Source organism: Pseudopodoces humilis, chromosome 2 (genome assembly GCF_049639895.1).
Source record: "Pseudopodoces humilis isolate 2021_Gansu_Grassland_sample_001 chromosome 2, ASM4963989v1, whole genome shotgun sequence".
Lineage (NCBI taxonomy): Eukaryota > Metazoa > Chordata > Aves > Passeriformes > Paridae > Pseudopodoces > Pseudopodoces humilis.
This window is the reverse complement of record NC_142201.1, coordinates 38946270-38967479: the sequence shown is the minus strand read 5'-3', so window position 1 is coordinate 38967479 and position 21210 is coordinate 38946270. Positions and strand designations below refer to the sequence as shown.

The window sequence follows — 21210 nt, the reverse complement described above, 5'->3', positions numbered from 1 at the left end:
AGATGGCCTGTTTTAAACTAATGCTATTTAGTTATGAAGCCATTTAATTATCGAGCAAATTACTGAAATTCAGGCAAGAAATTTACAAGCCATGAAGAGGCACAAACTTGGATACAAGAGTATCCAATGGATATAGTCATTCATTCACTGCTACAGAGGAGGTGGCTCTTCCCACTAAGAGGCTAGAAGAGGGATAGCCTTGAAAAATTGGCAGCATTGCAACTGAGAGTAGCAAGAATATAAACAGAGATGTTCCAATGGGTGGCAGAAAAGTGGTTCTATCATCATAATTAACAAACACATTGTATAGGCACCAGAATGAAAAAGAGGACAAAAATGAAGCTAAAAAGGAACAGACTATACAAAGCATGAAGAAATTTAGACACCCCACTTACTAAGAATGAAAGCAAACTCAGTGATGCCAACATCAAACATGTCTGCCCCTATAAATGTGTTGAGAACAGGGTAGGGAGTAACCTGATAAGTGAATTCAGTGCAGAAAACTCAGAGCTTGAGCTTGTGAAAAGCAGCTGAAGCAATCTTCAAGTGGTAAATTAAAAAAGACCCAAGATATGGAAACGAAGTTGCTGATTAAGAGCTCTTCTGGTACCTACAGAAAAGCAAATCTTGCTATTATTTAGATATAATAGCATGAAGGGAAAAAAAACCCCTTGAAAGAAAAGAATTAAAAGCCTATTTTTTTCGATTTGAAGCTCTGCACAAAGCTGAACAGAAATCATATTCTTCTGAAAAGTAAATGAACTAACTGCTACCAAACCTATACAAAATGAGAGAAAACATGTTTCGTAACCTCAGCTAATCACGTCTGGGACAATGGCAAATGCACTTAAGTGGAAATCTGGAAAGGTTCCTGTAGCCAGATAACTGGCTGAAGAGCAATCCTTCAAACTTCATGAGTTTTCCAAGACTGGAGCATTTTCTTCTCCATCCTTGGTCAAATGTTTCTTTGGTAGTGATTTGAGCTTAGAGCTTCTTCTGACAGCATGTTTAGAGAACAGTCATACCAGAACAGAAAGAATTATTTTCCCCCTTTGTGTTGTTTTTTTCCCCTCTTTCCCTGACTAGACAATTTTCATCAGGAGAAGAGAGGAAAGCTATATGTGACCCAAAAAAAGGTAATTGCTGTGCTTTTTCATTTCTGATATGGACTAAAAATTAATATTGGTTCTCCTTTAATACTGGCTTCTCACACCTAATAAATTAAACTTTGGTTTATCTAACTGCATTTCCTGACAAAGAAAATATCCAAATCAAGCACAAATATTTATTTCAAATTTCTCTCTAGATGATTTAAACTTTAACAGAAATTCAATGTTGGTGTCAATGGTGCTTTTTTGAAAACATGCAGCTTCCCTAGTAATCTTCTAAAAATTCTAGAAGTGATATCTAGTACTGCAAGCTAAGCATTTTCTGTGCCATTTTAAGTGCTAAGTTTTAGGGCTATGCCGAACAAAATAGCCTTACTCTTAATGTCATTATAAATTAACACTGCTGGGCTTCCTTTCCAGGCAAAGGTTTTTTAGATTGTAATCAATTTAACCTAAGTGTGAGGAAGAACTTTGTAAAGATAAAAACTGAATGGTCTAAAAGGAAATCACTTGAACAGGTTTCTAGACAATGGTAGGCGTTTCCACCTATAAACAGTTCTAAGTGTGTTTACAGGTAGTTCTAAATGCTCTAGCTGAGTATTTTAAATTTTTCTTGAGGGGATGAGGCCAGTATCAAACATTTGAGCTATGGCTTACCCAAGAGCTGCTCACACACTGAGTGACAGCCACAGGTTAAGAGGAACTAAAAAATACAGACGAAGCTGAATGGCAAACACGGAAAATACACCTTAATTTTTTTTTTTAAATTATTCAAATGATACTGACTAGTGATTTCAAATCTGTAAATATGGGTATGGAAAACTGAACAGACTTAAAAGGTTTAACTTTCAAGTTAAAATAATAAGCACTTAAAGGTTTTCTGTTCTCTGACTTGGGAATATTTTCTTAATACATTGGATGACAGATTTAAATGCTTTGTGTTGCTGAAAACAAGTTAGATAGATCAAAGTAATACAGAAGAGTCATGTGTACAACAAAAATATTTGGAATTAATTTGTGCCAGCAAGTCTTCCAAGGAAATAGAAGTTTGATAGTACCATTTGATGTAAACTGTACAAACCAGTCTTCATGTAAATCACATATAAAATGAGACTGCCAAAACTGGGGGAACCCAGAAAATTTGTTCAGATATTATACTGATGATGGATAAAGAAACAGAAAAATGGACTCTATTCCAAAACTGTGACTACTTGAAGGAAACCTTCTGATGTCACAGACACTTTAATGCCTGCCTTGATGAAATCTGACCACAGAATCCAAACAAAGGATGACAAAAGGCATTACGATTTATGACAAAATTCGGTTATCCCTTTTGAAGGGATAATTTTTTTTCTCAGAGACTGAGAGCTATGGACTAGCTTCATTCATACAGGTCTGAGGGTAAGAATTGCAGGAGATCACTAGAAATAGCAGTTAAACACTTCAGGAATACCCCCAGGCTGCTCAAACAAAACACCTGAGGATATTCCTAATAGGTTTGTTTCTTCTCCACTGATAATTCAGAGCTATTCACCGGAATGACCCTCGTAAGTGAACTAGTCAATCAGGTAAGAGCTCACTGAGTGGAATTAACCTGGATTCCTCTTGATCTGTGATTCTGAAGAGAAACGCTACAGAAAGGGATTTTGGTGGTGTAGCCTACTCATGTTTTTCAGTCTGGAAGCCAACATTGCTGTAGGGTATCATCCTACAGAGTGATTCTGTATTCGAAAACTTGTATCAGTACAACATCCTTTTCAAGACATCTTATTTCCATCCTATAAACTTCTACATGTGGCTGTGAACACAAGCAAAAACTCCTCTCTAAATGACTGTAGTTTCCCAAAACTCAAATTTTTCAGCTCAGAGTGGGAAGGCTACAAGTAGAATTATTCATGTCAGAAACAATGAAAAAGAAGCCCCCAGACTATACTAAAAAGGGAATCCAGCTGCATTCAGGTAAACACTCTAATAGGCCAGAGAAAATTCATTACAAATTCAACATGTAATTTATAGGACATTACATGACCTTCTGTAGAAATATACCAACTCATCATCAACTTTCACTACAATAAATAAACTTAGCTTCAACTACTTGGCTGAACAAAATTAATTTACAGGCTGCTCAGGTGTCTGCATACTTTTCAAACAGACATTTTGATTGCAGGTATAGGCATGTGGACAAGAGACTCCTCACTATTTACTACAACTCCAGTCTCTAAGATGCTTTGTAGTTATCCTAAATAGATCTACAAGAAGACTTATTTAAAAGGTGTCTGTAAATAAACTCCTTATTTTGGTAAACATGGTCATTTAAAAAATAAAACAAGATTATCACAAAGCTTGGTTAAGTCTGGCTTAATCAAGTCAGAAACTCTGCTATGCAAGGGATATTTTGCTAGAACAATTTTGACTGGGATGATGTAGGTAAGAGTAGCAGACTGCCTATGAACAGGTTCATGTCCTTCACTATTAAGAAAGGGGGAAAAAAAACTGTTTAAGAATTAAAGAAAGCAGATGCTTTTTTTAAACAGACATCATGTAATTTCCTTCATCAGAAAGGATGGGAATATCTATAAATGACTGATCATCTACTTCAAAAGGCAGTAAAATTGCTGAGTTGCAGAAGTAGATTTTATTATCTGGACAGATGAGGAAATTGTTCTATTTCTTCTGTACCCAAAAGAATAAATCAAGTAGGGTAATGGGACTCATGGCAAAGACTTTGTGGAGATTTTTTGAGCTCAAGAGAGGTAAGAAACAAAGAAATAGTAAGTTATCACCTCATGGCTACTACTAGTAACCTGTGGTAGAAAAAAAAACCAAAAAACAAAACAAACAACCCCAAACAAACAAAAAAGCCCCCACAACAAAAACAGGGTGGATTAAATTACCTGGAAGTCATCATAAGGGAACAGTAGCATCTCCCGCAGAGGATCATTCAAAATCTGTGTTTTCCTCTGAACTATGACATTTTCATAGTCTATTGGCTCTATAAGCTTTGGTTTCGCCTACAGGAAAAAAGGAGAAAACAAATTAATTTAGGTATATTGAGGGGAAACTTACAATTGTTAACTTATTTTAGAAGTTGCTCTTTAAAAGATTGGCAGAATTATATTGCATCTACATCAAAAACATATAGTATTCAAAATGCAGATTTTGTCATATTACACCATATGGGAAATGCAAGTTACAATTAGAGACAAGCATGCTGATTGCATCAGAACTATTTCACAAAATCCAGTAAGCCAGAGCTTATTAGCATAATCACATATGTATTCTCACTGTTAAAAAATTATAAAAAATTACTAGTCTCTTATGTTGATAGCTGCCTTTGCTTGCTATAGCCCAGAAAGCTCTGATCTGGATTTAATAGGAATGAAAACAATCTTAGCCCAGAGACTGAGTTGTGTTTTAATTCAGCAGTAACCTGCAGCAGGGGCAGGCTAATTGACATTCCTTCTTCTTTATATTTCAAAATTCCCATTGGCCATCTACTTCCCTCTTAATTGCACAAGTAGCTTTCCTCAGTAACTGGGCATTGATTCTACATTAAAACCCCTTTCCACAGATGAGACATTACAGCTGCCCTTGCACCATCACACAGGGAAAAACCTTCACCCTGCCAAGCATTCTATTAAGTGGTCAGATGGCAAAGCAGGTTTAGACAGAGCTCTGAACAAGGCAGCTCTGCCTTGGAGTGTGCAAACTAATGCAAAAATGGAGTTACAATCCAGCTTGAATTTTCTGCAACTAAAATTCAGCATCACAGTACTAGACATAAAATTACTTATTTTTTTTGTAAGCAGCAATTACAAGAGACTTTACAAATTGTACTTGCTCAAGATTAGTGGTACTAATTTCCAGGTAAAGTATACTCAAGGTAATTGTAGCAGCAAGACCAGCTTCTGTCATCATTATAGGTAAAATGACAAGACAAGCTTTACATATTGTTTTGTATAATTCATGACAATAACCTTCCAAATTCTAACTGTCCTACGAAGAACAACTATCTCTATCAGTAACTGCTGTTAATCACTAGAATATTAATAATATTCCTGTGAAACCCTACAGGTGTTTTTTTCATCCAAAAGTGAATCAAACAAATTTTTTTTTCAAGGAATTAAGAAAGCTTTGGTCAGAGAAAGTTACCAAAGTTTTCAGGCTTAGATCACAGGCTACTCAAAAGCTATTTGAGATTCCCTCATATGTACCACACAGTAGTTTTATTGGCAAGAAAAATGTGGGAACATAACAAAGCATAACAGCTGAAGAGGCAGAAAAAAGCGAAGTCTGGAAAAATCTTCCAAAAATTATGAACAAAATGTAGCTTTGTTAAGAAAAATAGCTACCATTTACAATCCCACAGGAAGGATTTACAAGAAGTTTAGTAGCTATCTAACAACATACTCGGCACACACCAATACTTCTAAGAGCCATGATAATTATGTTATGTTTGGCATCTTTCTACTCAGATGAGAAGGAGAAGGGCTGTTCAGCTCACTCTGTATTTTACTCTGACACATTTTGAGAGCTTTTCACCTGAACCCCAGCTACTGTCTCATCTTCTCCTGTTATTCATGAACATGAGTTATCACAAAGCCAAGAACTAATGTCAGTGTCCATCAGAAAGGCTTAAGTTTATGTTCATGCACCCATCTGTGGCTGAAATGGTAGGACAATTTAGCTCAGAAAAGCATAAGGCAAACATGACCTAAGAAAAGATTACATTTTCTCTAATGTACTAATTCCACAAACTATTTTGGTTGCAAGTTTGCATTTGAGTGTTCAGACTGCTGCAGTGAATCCCAAGCTAATGAAATTATGTGCTCCATGCTTCCTTAACACCTTGTCCACCCATTTGAAACATTTCCCACACACTGGCATTGCAAAATTACCCCTTCACAACATTTCAGGTTGAGCAGCCCCACTCTAACGGATTGTCATAACCAGTTCTGATTCCAAATAAATTACAGGAACTTCACCTCTTCCAACTCTTCACTACGGCAATAACTGTCCATTACAATTTTTCTTCTTTAAGCACAGAGATAAAAGAATACAAAGAGCACTTCAAACTTTACTGGTCCATAAATGAAGGTTAACACATCAGCCAGAAAACAAAACACCTTTTGTTCACCTTTCTCTCACTTTCAGCGTAACAGGTCTCTCTACCTATCCAGGCAAGATGCCCACCTGCCAACCACGGGGCTCGAGCTCTTATGCAATAGTCTTTCTCAAGTTAAAACAAGGTTTAGCAATTCCTAGAGTAATGTGGCCCAGTCACTCCGTTTGGCCAAGTCTGCTTTTCCCATGTGACCTCAAGAGGTTGTCATGAGAAATTATACACAACATGCTGCGCTGACAGGTTGGTTTGAGAGCAGTTCAGGATGACTGACCTTTAGGAGAAACAAAAAATAAATACTGCAAATTAAACTGTGCCTAAAAAATGGCCAGCAGAGAAGGACAACTTGATTTGTGCATACAATCTGTCTCTGAAGTTAGTTTAAGAGGTTTTGCTACACAATTGGTTTAAACCAATTAAAAGCAGGGCTGACACTAGAAGGACCCTTCCCCTCTCTTGTGGCACATTTCTGAGGCTTCTCACACGAAGACCAGCAACCGAGCCAGAGCTTTTGTGACAGATTAGGAGGTGATCTGGCTTGAAATAACTTCCAACCAGGGGTTTCCAGTCAGATTGTATCTGAAATGCTGATCAGATGGCTGTGTGACCATTTGTGGCAATTTGGGGAGCTTTTCAAAGGAAAGAATAAAGATATGCATAGTCAATATTGTCAGAATGTCAATATGTTCACATACAAGGGACATCTACCATCTGAACTAGCAATTGGATAGATCACAACCCCAGTTCCACAGCCTGGTAGCAAGGGAAAGCTGTCATCTCAAATGGGTAATGGATTTTTACATGGTGCTGCACACGACCAGCATTATCATCCTCTTCTCCCTGGTGCTGAAGAGCTACATCCAACCTCCTGTTAATCCTCTTGGGAAGGTGATAGGTGAAGACTGGAAGAAAGCTAGTTCTGGCTTCTCTCATTTTACCAGCAAAATCAGAGGAAAAGGATTACTTTTAAAGATAATGCAACTAAAATTATTTCATGGGCATGGAAACAAACACACACACTTGCCTAGCACAGCTAATTCAAAACCCAAAAATGCAGCTTTAAAAATCATCCAATTAATCACAAATGCCTCTGTCTGCCCTGTAGTCACAAAACTGCTTTACCACAACTATAAAATTTATGAAAAGGAATCTTAAAAGAATATAATGTTTGCTTACATTTTTTTTGCATGCTGTAAACACAAGATTTAAAAAAAAATCCTCCCTCATGAGAAGCTTTTAAAGAATCTAAAGCTCACTGCAGCTGTCTTTAATACAGACCTCTCCTATTTAATCAGTAAGGTACTTGATTTGCAGAAATGTAATTTATGTAAAAATTAATGAAGAATCTGCTTCCTTGGGTTTCTCCTAAATGTTACTCATTTCTTTCTTAGTGATTTCTCAGATTCAAAAGGAAGAGGATGTTTTATCAGTTTAGTCCAGATATGAAAAAAGAAAACAATAAACAACACACTGATACTGGCATTTAGCCAGGCAAAAAACAGCACTAGGAAGCAGATTCTCTCTCAGGGTCTTCTATATGAAAAAAAACCAAAAAACCTGGTCTATTATTTCATGTAATATAAAAGAAAATATGCTGGGTAGTTACAGGATTGTTACAATTTATGGACCAGCTGACACAGATAAAACCGTGTCAAAACTGCAATATCAAGTTTATAGGCACTAAAAGTCAGCCCTTCCAATAAGGATTAACTTTTCCTATTAATCTACAGCCAACAACATTTTTATTTCTGTAATCTAGGAAAATGAGAGCATAGAGGTTCATGGCTGATCTCGAGCCAGCCAATGCTATATTTGTTGAAAGATAAAAGAGCAAATTTTCTGCTGTACCACTTCGGGTTTTGCCTCACTATTATAAGCATGGAAACTTATCAGAAATAAGAAATATTTCAAAACAGCACTCATGACACCCACACAGAAAGCATTTTAATCTATTAATACAGTTCATACATTTGGACAAACAGTGTGAAAATTCATCAGGATAAAGTAAGTTTTAAGCTAAGAGTTCAGTGATTGCCTACATTACATATTACAGAAAAAAAACCCCAGTACATGTTTTTCTTGTATGCTTAAATTAAGACATTTTTTATTGTCCAATTCTCTTCTCAGAAAACAAAAGATGGTAAAGCTAAGCACACTGAATATTGTTAGCCTCCTGCCACAAAACATTATTTACCTTATAAAAACATGTTTGGCTTATACACCTGCAAATTAAAAAAGTTCTCATGAGGAGTAAAATGGAGCTACAGGCACTAGCAGGAAGCAGCATATAAATAGATGAATAGATGTTATGTATTTCTTAATAGTGGCCTGAGAAAGCCACTGTGGACATACAATAAGATTATTTAATACTAAACATGGGTAACAGCTCCTTGTATCTTACTGTCCCACAATAAACAAAATAAATTGCCTAGGCTGAGCTTTTAAAAATTAATTCAAGAAATTATTTGTATCCTAGAGCTTACTTTTAACTGTTACATTTTATACTTCCAGCAAGTTTCCAAGCAGAAAGATGACCTCCAAAAGATCCAACTTCCCAGAAACACCATCTGTTTTGATAAGCAGTTACTACTTGTGACTATCAAAATGCAGCTGGACAGCAGGCATACTCATCCAGTAACTTCTGCAACAGCTAGCACAACAGCAGCTCATCCCAAGTGGGGTTTTGTGGCACCACCTGGAAAATCTAAATGCTTTTTCCATGGGCCCTTGTTGCTTGTTAACCTCAATGGCAAAGTTATGACACAATGTAATTCAAATCACAGGGACACAAAAGAGCACACACACTGACTTACTGGCACTGAAAGCAGCAGATGACTCTTTCTGTGAACCCACCCACCTAATCAGGAAAAGTTAATTCAGGCAGAGCACTCAATCAAATAACCTTGTTTCAATAACACATGGGATGCTTCCAGTTATAAATACCCAGTTCCCTCAATACTCCAACAGACCCTCAGTAAACGACATTTAAAATATTAAATTAATATGACATAAGTTAATACAACAAAAACCCTGTAGCTTCCTGACAGCTGATTCTATCTCTAGGCAAATCATATCATATTTGCACAAAAGGAATACTACACTTGAAGGAATGTTTTAGACAATAGTCAGTGAGAAGAATTACTAGAGTAAACCAGAAGCCTACTGCTCCACATGCTTTTGAGGATTGCTATCTAATGTAATTCCCAGGTTTTTAACCCAGGAAACAAGAAATTCTGCTGTTTAGAATTTGTTACAGCAACTAGAAACTTTGTCAGTCTTAGTTACTACCGTACTGCACCCTGCACCAGGGACAGGGTACCTACCTACACTGTGCCAGTAAAAATGTAGAGACCATCACAGCCCAATGAAATAGAAATGGACCCAAATGTCAGTATCAAATGAAACATACACCTTATTTTTTGCTTTGTGCCCGGCAGCACACTTGCTGCAGGTTACTTGCACCACTTCATCTAGCTTTCCTCAAAAGCAAGACAAAAAGGATCTATAATTATGCTATATATACACATGTGTGTGTATATATATAAACAGATTAATACCAAAAAAGCAACTGAAATGACAGTGAAAACATTTTTAATGTGACCTATGCAAAAGATAAAAGTTCCTCCCTTTAAAATTGACCTTTGTGTAGAATGCATGCACTTCAACCAAAAATGAAAAAATGAGAGCAAACACTGGAGGTATATTACTCCATGAACATTAAATTAAGCAGTATTTGAAAAATTGTAAGGAGGTACTTAATAAATCATGATAAGTAAACACAGTATTGGTTTATACTTTTTTTTCCTTCTTAAATAAGTACATATGCTTTGCTGATTAGCTGCAGTACTCCAAGTATCTGCAGAAACACTAATATCCTCTCTGAGTATTCATGGGGGAATAAAAACAATTCTAAATAAAGTTAAACATTCCAAAGACAGGAAAGCACACACAAGATTAGTTCATATTGTACTGATGAAAATCTGGACCAGAAATCAGAACACACCCATCCAAAAAAAACCCCCACATTTTACTAACAATTCTCTGAATAGAACAAAACTAAAAAAAACAGTGACAAGGAAAAGAAAGTTTGTCTTACTAGCACACATGTAAGCTTTCAGTTATATACAATAACAATTCCCAAAAAGTTATAGATGAGTATTACTAAATATAGATGGCCAAAATGTTTTAGTTCAATTCTTAAATGCATAGTGTGAAGCTCAAATAAGAGGGAGGGGGGATACTATAATTTGAGGATCACCCCACTAACTTCAACTGCAGGCAGACAAATAAAGAGAGGACCAGAAGCAGCAGCAATTAAGCATGAAATAATACTAAATAAAGTTGAAATTTTAGTAAGAACTATCAAAGTACTTCTTTCTACTTAAATGTAAGTATTAGCTTACCAATCCTCCCTCCTCTGTAGAGAGTTGGTGGATCCATTAAACCTCACTATGTTCTCTTGCTGTGCTATTAAAAGTTCCAACAGAACTAAGTGTCTAGCAGTGTTTCAGGCAAAATAGTTCTTATTTGATTATTTCCCCCACATACAGAAAATTTCCCTTTTCCTTCACTGGAAGATATTTTAAAACTTCAAATTCCTAAATAATGTGCATTGAAGGAATTGAAAAGTAAGACCTTTAACAGATAGATACTTTAACAGAAGTAGTCAATAATGATTTAGATAGTTCTTTGATCATTTAAGTAAAATTTAACTGTTACACACACACTTTAGGAAGTTCAAAGATACATTAATTGGAAGATATGCCAGGCAATTCAAAAACAGGTGCTAGAAAGAGTTTTAAAGCATATGTAGTTTTTATGCTAGGTTCAAAGAGCTGTATAAATATGCTAGACAGAAGAGACTGAAAAGCAGCTAGTCTGAAAGCCAAATTCCAAAGTCACACTCAAAGAGAACCAAAAATCTGATAAACTAGAACACCAAAAATCAATTTAAAAGGCAGAAAACACACAGAGAACCAACCCTAAATCTTAAATGCAAACTATTCTCAAGTAAGAATGCTGGAACTTCTCACTGGCATCAGATTAAGTAGTTTTTCATTGACAGAGAGAACTGGAATTATCAAAGGGAAGAGACAGCTTGTTTAAAGAATTCTTACCAGCACAACCACAGGACTCTCCGCTTGCACTTCACAAGGACCTGCATCCTTGCCCTTCTGCGGGGATTCTACAGCAAACTCTTTCTTAGGATTTCTGTTTGTTCTTGCCTGCATTCTTTCATTGAAAACACAGACAGCAGCAAAACTGTATGCTTTTTGGCATCAAATTAATCGACATGCCAGTGATCCAATGAAAACGAAAGCTTTTTCCCTGGCACAAGCAGCACAAAGTACAAACTAGTCTGACTTCTCAGCTGCAGTTTGCTAAATCTGTTATGGTGGGAATGCATGACAGACAAAGGCCAGCCCCTAAGCATGCCGTATTCCTCTGGGGGGAAAAAAAAAAAAAAAGGTGGATCCATTTTAACGCCTTAAGGTTATGAGCCAAACACAAAACAGAATGTGCATATCTAAACTTACTATGTAAAACAGGCTGAGTCTTTACAGCATGTATAAAATCAAGGCTTCAATAATTCAAAAATATTTTTAGTGTAGGAATTAGTCACTTATTGACAACTGTGCCTTTTTAGAAATATGAAACCCTAAGTACTGTGCTTCTTAAAATTTTTTGCATTAATGTCACTTACTCAGGTGCTATCAACAATCCGCCACAACCAAGGACACTCTTCAGGATCAATGCCCTGGACAGATACATTGCTCTTTTTTGGGGGTAGAGTGGGCATGACCTTTTTTATCTCAGTGCTAAATCCATATTAAAAGTTTTGCTTCACACCAAATTGCCTTCAGAGTAAAAATCTTACATACACTACAAAGATTTTAACTCAAAACAGAATTCAAAAACCTTAACTCTTCAACTACCAGTATCCCTCTGCCTCTTTCCTTTCTTCAGCCAGTTAGCTCACTCCTGTATTGCACATTATTTGTACTCATTCCTTACTCCTCACAACCCTTCAACGCTGTAGGTGTCCATGAGTGATCAGCATCCAGAAACACAGAGAAGACAATGCAACAAAATCTTCACATATTTTGAGAGAAGACACTTGAGAGAACCCTCTGCAGCCATGAAGATCAGCCAGCCATCACTCGCTGCCTTTGGCCAGTGCAAAACCCTGCCAGGTGTCACCCTTGTCTTGAGAACAGCTTGCACAAGTGTCTCTTGGCCTCAAGATATCCAAGCTACAACAGTGCTCAGTAGTTGCTCTCCTCATTCCAATCCTTAATTACAACATAAACTCAAGTCATGTTTCAACTTTGCTTTTTTAACCCCACCTACTCTCTTACCATACCACTACTTACAGACACTGGTCAGCATACACACACAGTGGCAAAATACAAAGCAACAATTTTATTGGAATAATTTCTGTGCAATTGCAAAGTAATTTTGCATGCAACCTTGCTGACATTTTGGAAATTTTTAAGGTTTGACTACTCCAAATTCCCCACACTGTAGTTTTAGCTAAATTCCTCCAGGGGGGGGGAAAAGAAAGTGAACCGTGATGAGCAGTTTTTGCCAGGTTTTGAGAGGAATTTTTTGGTTTTCCCTCTGTTTAGTTTCAACACTAATGAGCTGCAACCTCCACAAACCTCAGTAGCTGTATTTACCAAGCAAAAATACATCTGAGAGAAAATTCAACTCCCCAGAGAAACACATCCTTATTTTAGACTCTCTGTCTACTTAGGAACCAGACAGCTGTGGAAACGAAGCCACCACCTTCATTCAATTCTCAGTTCCCTTGGGACAGTTAGTTATCTTACTTTAATATAACTCACATCCTAAATTTAACTTGACATGAACTTTTATCTATTCTCTAGTAGAAGAGAAAGTCACCTTAAACTGCAGAAAGCAGATGAAGTTGTGGAGAAGCACAAATATCCTCCTTTATTGCAAGTATTTTTAAGAAGGCACAACTTGTGGCACAGATTTCTTATTCTTCAGACCTAAGACGTTGATAACCCTTTCTCTTCCCCTTCTCTCCACTCTCACGCTTGTGTAACATACTCCTATTTCAGCCTGCACTCGTGAAATTGAGTCTGAACAAGAGTTTGCCCATCCCATGCACAATGCAAGTACACTTCTAAAGAGTGCACTTAAAGAAATAATAACATTTTAGTCCAGACAATAATGATTTATTTTTCTCTAGGGAATACAAGTTCAATCCATGTACTTTTTAATCCATGTACTATCTCTCTTATACTGAGAAACCAAATTCCAGAAAACAGTACTTTATGAAGCTTCATTAAAAGTTAAGAAGGAAACCAGCAGTTCAGTCAAATTTACAAAACAGATCTTCCTGTGTAAAGCAAGGTAGACAATAGTTCAAGAACATTTAGTTACACTTTTTATTTTGCACCAGCCCCCTTTGTTTTCAGAGAACGGAAGCACAGAACAGCTTAGACTAAATTACACCATTACTTGAGGATGCAGCTGCCAAACAGGAATTTGTTTCATTGAGATGGTCTGCAATTATACTTAACTGCAACCAGAAATGCACAACCTTATTATGCAAAAGGCATTTCTGAACACTCACATTAATAAAGACTTAATATTTATATACATTGTAAATAGTGTTTCTTCTGCTAAATTTAACAAAGGATTTTTCTTCTAAATGACAATATTATTTTACTCTTTTCAGGTACTTCTCCTGAATGCATCTGGATTACTTTAATTCAGTATAGATGTGACTTTGCCATTCTTCCTATTCTTCTCAAAACACGATGAGGGACAAAAAGAAAGCCAACAGGCTAACATTTTTATAACATCAGCTTAAAGATATAGAAGTTATTTTTCCTTATGAATGACTAATCTAGCTTGCATTTCACTCACAGATATAATGTTTAGAAGAGGTTCTTTCATTTAACAAAAACTTAAGTGTGAGGCAGTACCTCTGGAACTGTATCCTGCATTTAAGAGACCTTAACTGCCAAATTGATGTGTACCTCCAACATTTATTTTCTGCTGAGGACTTAGTGATTACCTCAAGAATTTAATTCATTTAAAAATACTTGAGGGAAAAAACAAACAAAAAAAAACCACAGCAAAAGTATCAAAGCAAACCAACCAACCAAAATCCCAAGAGATATTGCTTATCCAGACATCACAGAGTCAAAATACTTAAGCTACTTTAAGAAAGTAGTGTATTGAAACAATTTACCAATAACATATTAAAATTCAAAAAGTGAAAGATTAAAACCAGAACTTTAAGACATGATGAAACTTTTATCATCTTGTTACATGACACATAGTTTTAGCCTCCTAAAATGCAATTTAAAAAAAAAAGTACTCAATTTGTTGCGTCAGTTAGTTACCTCAATAACTATCAACAGAAAATCCAGGAAAACAGTACACACACAAAAATGTCACTGTACAAAAGTTGACTGCATTCCTAACATGGCTCCCAAAACTGTGGGAAATTACCAGCTAGTGACTTATCTGCAAAATAACTCATATTATTATAGAAAAAATGCAATTCATCTTTTTACAAACATAGTGGCTTGAAGGACTTCATGTGGTATACCTTTAGCAACAGTAGTTTTCACACCACTTCTAACAGTCAAATATTTGTCTCCTGTCTTGCATCATACATGCCTAAGGAACAGCCTAAGTAATTACAAAATTACATAGGTACAAAGTTCTCAGCATTTCTGGCAGACTCCAGTGATTCATCCAGCCAATTTCTGCCCAAAAGAAAAGTTCTTCACATATACTTATTCTTTCAAATCACTTTTCACTTTAAGAACTTGTTTAGCTAATGACAATATCACATCATAAAAAGCAAGTTACAGTAAGGGAACAGGCAGTATATGAGAATTTCCTTTGAACTTTAGTGGAAGAAAAGATGACTACCCAGACTCCCTGTAGGAACAACTTAAAATCTGAGTAGTTTGGTTTGATGGCCCTTCTTTTCCTTCAAGTCCTACTTAAAGTCTGCATCAAGATCAGTAAACCTACTAGCTGTAATTACAGCTATCAAACTTGCCTCTGTAAGATATTCTAAGGAAAGAACTGTCCTTAACATGTAGCAGCTGAGGGGGGTGAAGCAAGAGAAGAAGGAATAATATTACTGTAGGTTTGCATATCCTATACATATGTATATAGGAAAACAGAAGGATTTGATATTATTTGCCAAAACCCTTTACCTGTTCTACTGTTCTGTGGCTACACTCTCTACTTTGTGGCTCTAAATTCCCTGGAAACTCACAGCATCTCTTAAAAAATAATTCAAAAATGAGAAGGGTGGATAACTGGATGGGGGTTGATCCTTTGTTTTGCTAGGGCTTTGGAGGTTGGGTTTTTTGGTTGGCTGGTTTTGGTTTAGGCTGGATTTTTAAGGCAGTAGCTCATCTGAAAATATGGACTCACTTTAGCAGAGTGACAAGAACCATTAAAAGCCATTACTTCTTGCTCTCATCTGTATTAGTACAAAATATTCCAGCACTGCCCTCCCACACTTGGCAGCCTGCCTTGCAGCTGTATTCAAGGCTAACATTTCACAAGTCAGTGGAAGATTCAGTGTTGCAGCTATACCTATCTTAATGCTGCCAAGCTTCATAAGTAACCTACAGATAAGTGCTTCCCTGGAAGAACACATTCACATGTTCAAGAAAACGGCTGATAGCAGATGGAATGCAGCATGCAATTCACCTGGCAATTCCCTGCTATCCAGGCTACATTCAGATGAAACAGAAAAAGTCATACAAAACTCAGGAAGACTCCTTCTATGGCAAACACTGCAAATGTGAAATTTGCAGTCCTACCAATAAGAACATTTTTAATTGGAAACGGGTGAGAAAAGAAAATGTGCAAGACACAGATATGAGTGTGCTACACATTAGGCAACTTTTCATGTTCATCTTCTTTGGCAAGGCAAGAAATAAACCTATTTTGTAACAAGGAGAACAACAACCCCTCTTTGTAGAGGTATCTCTAAATCAGTATGACTGATACAATCTTTAATTTTGCTTTGCCGGTGAAATTACTCTCAAAACACTATTTTTAGGGAGAGAGTTGAGTAGCCTGGATAGGACAGAGATGCTGAGATACTACACAGAAGAGATCTCAATCATGAGTAGGTTGCATCAATGAAAGAAGGCTCCAGGGAGACCTTAGAGCAGCCTTCCAGTACCTATAGGGGGCCAATGATGGCGCTGGAGAGGGACTTTTTGCAAAAGCCTATAGGGATGGGATGGGGGGAATGTTTTAAACTGAAGGAGGGTTGGTTTTGATTAAATATTACCAAAAAATTCACTAGTGCAAGGGTGGTGAGGCCCTGACACAGGTTGCCCAGACAAGTTTGGATGCTCCATGCCTGGAGGTGTTCAAGGCCAGGTTGGATGGGACTCTGAAGAACCTGCTAGGGGAAGGTGTCCCTTCCAAACCAAACAATTCCATGATTCTATGATTTACTTTAACTGCATTTAATTTCATGACATTATAGGGTACCTACATCGATAGGTGAGCCAAATGAGCACTTCAGGCTGTTCCTAAAGCAAGTAGAGAGAAGTATTAATCGAGAGAGAGGAAGAGATGTGGACGCCTGCCCTTATGCTCATTAAGTCTAGACTTTAAAGCCCCACTTATGCAGCTTCTCCACCACAGAAGCTTTCTTCTCATTCCTTAAATTCATATAAAACTTTACAGGGGGGTTCTAAGAGGGTTTTTTATTGGGTTTTTAGGGATGAGGGAGTTTTTATGAGGTTTGGGGTTTTTTCTGGTTTTTTGATTTTTATTTGGTTGTTTTTGTTTGTTTGTTTGATGGGGTTGTGGTGTTCTCTGGGGCTTTTTTAGCTCCACACATTTTCACTTCTTTCAGCACAAGATACCCTCCTGCTCCATTTGAAGGGAACTTGGATGTAAACTGGTGCCAGATTTTTGGGTTGGATATCTTCTTGTGCTAGTCCAACATATATTATCATGGATGAATGATGGTTTACACATGTAGACTTGACCAACTATCCTGAATTTACACCAGGCCTAAAGATTGTTTTCCTGAAGATAAAGTGCTTAATCTTATCTTCTGCATGCCAGTGCACTGAGTGTTTGCCAACCTGTTTCTGATAGTCTTCTCACACATCTTTCAAAGACATGCATTTGATGTAGGTACTACGTGCTTGGTGAATGTGTGCTGCAATTTCCCCTGCTGAGAGGGCAGAGGGATATGAGGAGATGGACATTCAAGCATTCTTCCCAAAGGAATCTAATGAAAGGTCAAAATAAAAGAAGTCTACAGAAACCATCAGGAGATTTAGCCAAAATTATAAGCCAACACATCAGATGCCAGGTTTTCATTTAGCCAGAGCAGTAAGATGAAAGAAGATAATAGAAGTACTCTAATTCAATGACCATTTCCATTTTTTCAATAGGAAAGAACCCATGCCACAGTTAGATGCTGTACTCCTACATAACTGTTTCTTCCTCATTAAGAGGCCTAATGAAGCCTAATGCTCCTGTTGCTCATGAATAAAAGCCACTCATAATACAGTTACAAGTTGAAGCAAGCTATGGGAGTGTAACAACAGATTAACCCATACAAATTGTCTGCCCACCATTACAGAATTGCAGAATAAACTGTTTGAGCATATTAAAATAAGATAACTTCCATTTACTCAGCACAATTACTTCCTTAGAACTCTCTCCTTTTTTATATTTCTATTTTATTTCTACTAAATCTTTCTACCTCATATAAACAAGTTGATATTAATTTGCAAATTCAGATAGCAAGAACACAATATAATCTGTTCAGTAAATAAAGGCTTTAAGGTTTATTTCAAACACAACACAAATTAAGGAGAATCTTTTTAAAAAATTATACATGTATATAGTTTATTTTGAAATTAAAATCTGCAACTTGAATGTCTTCTGCAGTGTTATTTCCAGAACGATGTAGCTCACTGCTGTCATTAGTCAATCTTCCCACATGCCCAGACTTTGGTGTCTCTTAAAGATGTCACAGTTTATTAATAAACCAAATGACTCATGAGTTGCACAGGAAAAGCAGACACCAAAAAACTCAGGAACACCTAATGATGACGCTGCTGTCAAGTCTACCGGTGACAGAGACAAGACACTGCAGCTACTAAAATGTAGCAGGTTCTGTTTCCAGCTAACACCTAAATCTATTAAAAGCTGTACATGTACTATTTCAAAATGCCCCACCTTTCTTCTCAGAAATCGTGTAAGCACAACATAAGTAACAGCTATTTTCCACATCAGACATAAATTTAAAGACTACTTAAAATTATTAGGCCTCATCTTGCACAAGCTACACGTATCATACTACCTTAAGTACATTTACCAAACTACAAGGTTCTAAAGCTTAATGAGAGAAATGGCAGCACTGACTGGGCCATTAGAAGCAAACTGAGCAGAAAGCATTCAAAGTATGGAAAAAAAAGGAGTTGTTTTCCACAATTTTCAGTTAAATATATATATAAAAAAAAAAAGTTCATGTCCTTCAGCCCAGTCTGTCTCACTTCAGAATTTTCTATCTCTTCCACAGACGCTGGTAGTTTACTCACTCCAGCTTCTTCCATCATTGAATATTTCAAGGGGCTTGTTAGCAAGCCTCACACTTTAAATTTTGCTAGTTCTGTTATCATCACATCATTCACCCTTGCTCATTTTCCACCTTTGTCAACCACCCAAAACAGCTGTCTAGGACCTAAATTGTACATTTACATCTGACTCTGAGAAAATGTTTGCTTATACAGTGACACCATTAAAAAAAAAAAAAAAATTTGAATATAAAAAGAAATAACATGCAATATCATTCTGAGAATTTATTTTTAAAAAATCACAGGAAAATTAAGACAAATTAAGTAAAGTAAACAAGCATCCAAGCTTGTATTCTGAAACTATATCCTTCAATTTACAACAAAATCAAGCACATTAAAGTGCTTTCTCAATACTTGCCAAAAATAAATATGCCCAAGATGAGCATTTGGGGAAAATAAAATTTAATTAATTTCAATGCAACTTTTAATAGCATCTCAAACTAAATTTATAATCCTTTATTAAAATAAAGATCCTTACCCATGTGGACCTAAAGACCCTATGAGATCTAGGCGTGAGACCCTATGTGTTCTAGCAATACAAAGTGTTCGTTTAGAAATGTTCCTGAAGCTAAGATATAGCATATTTAATTGCAAGTTTGAATGACATGAGATGGACAGAAATAAACTGTACTCCTGAGAAGACATTCTCTCATGGGCTTATTTCATCTTTCCTTCAAGCAATCAAAAGAGCAGGCCCTCTTAAGATAAAACTGTAATTAGATTTAACCAGGCTTTAGATTTAACCTCCTGACTTCTGGGTTAAAGGGTAAATAAGAGAACCATATGCTAAATCAACTCCCTCTGCCTCCTTATTTTCTTGTCAGAGGACGTGATTTTTTCTTCAAGGGAAGCTACTTCCCAAGAGTTTCCTGTCCACTGGAAATTTTCAGGTTTTCAACACTGATTTTACAAGAGGATCAATTTGTTGTTAAATGAAAGGACTCCCTGAAATCCACTGGTGTTTTGACAATAGCTCTGTATCAGGAGATATTTGATCCAAAGTGGCTAAACAGACCTGATAGGAGGTACAGCCAAATAGGCTAAGCTAAGACATTGCAGCTCAGATATGTGTTACAGCACAGACAAAGAGGTGAAACCACACACCCACTTGCATCTGTTGCAACAATCACCAAAATAAAAAACAACACAAGCAAGTGACACTGGTTTTGGTGTCACTCTTTTGGTCCTGGCCATACAGGCTCTCTTCAGAGGTAAGATTCCTGGAGCCTTCACCTCAATGTACAGCTTCTTGGTGAGAAGCAACAAAATTTCTCCCCCAGAAAGCCACCACTTTGGAAAGGGAAAGAAGCTATGAAGATAGCTTTCATTGCAAGGAGTACAGACATCTTGTAATTTAAGAGATACAAGTCTTAGATACTTCTATGAGTTCCACAAAATCACTTGTCATTGTTGCCAGGATTACAGCATCTTTCCCCTTCTTCCCATTCTTCAGAGAATTCTACTTTCCACTCTTCAGGGGTAAGTCTGTAGCAACTGCTCCCCAGCCTCAGACAACATCTGAGAAAGCAATACTCAGAGCCAGCTCTGATTATCAAGTGCATGACCTTTAAAAAAAGTCCTGTTTCTCTCTTGTAAAACCTTGGCTTTTATTCTTATGGACCACACTGGCCCAGTACAATGAACAGGAAGTTCATTCAGGAATTCTGACCCCTTGATTCCGCACATTCCTCCAAACAAACCTTCAGGTACTTATCCCAGGAAAATATCTTAATCCACTACTTCCAGTTAAACCAAGCTAGCAAAACCAAAGGAAAATGTAAAAAAAAAAATCAAAATCATTATTTAAAAGCATCCAGACATTTTGGAGTTGGGAAAAATCCAACCCCCAAGGAGACAGATGTGGAACTTCAGTTATAAATGGCAGATTAAGCATATTTTGTGCTTAATATTGCTAGTTTGTACCAATTCTGTAGGACTAAATTAAAGAAAAATTATTGCTGGAACAGGATCATGTGAAACAAAGAAGAAATATATACAAAAAAGATTCATTGCATACTACAAGTTACATTACATATTACATTTAAAAAAAAAGAAGTATTTCTTCATTCACTCACCTCACTATATGCAGAATTCCAGGCCAGTAAGGGTGTTAGGTCTTAAATTCAATGGGTTACCGAAGTTATTGAAAGTATTTATTATACCGAATTTAACAAATATCTAACAATATTCTGTATGAGGCTAACTTAAAAATGGCTAACAGTGTAAAAAGGTTTCTAATACCCAGAGGAAGCCATTTTATTTGTAATATCAAATCATATTAAGCAAATGCAATGCTATCATGAAGGGCAAGATACATACTGTAAGTTATTTTAAGCATCTGAGGACAGTT

The 21210-nt window shown here is 36.7% G+C and overlaps 1 protein-coding gene across 9 annotated transcripts in view; it reads right to left on the bottom strand.

Moving 5' to 3' along the window:
• The window catches only part of DOCK9 (dedicator of cytokinesis 9), a 110382-nt gene that overhangs the window by 70218 nt on the left and 18954 nt on the right, over positions 1–21210 (bottom strand). For 6 of the 9 annotated variants that reach the window (XM_088051585.1, XM_088051588.1, XM_088051590.1 and 3 more), the window contains exon 2: positions 4004–4120. In XM_088051585.1, the coding sequence (XP_087907711.1) occupies positions 4004–4120 (117 nt within the window). Of the gene's footprint in view, positions 1–4003; positions 4121–11348; positions 11618–21210 lie in introns of those variants that run through there. The other 3 variants (XM_014249641.2, XM_014249648.2, XM_088051589.1) reach the window with 1 other exon arrangement.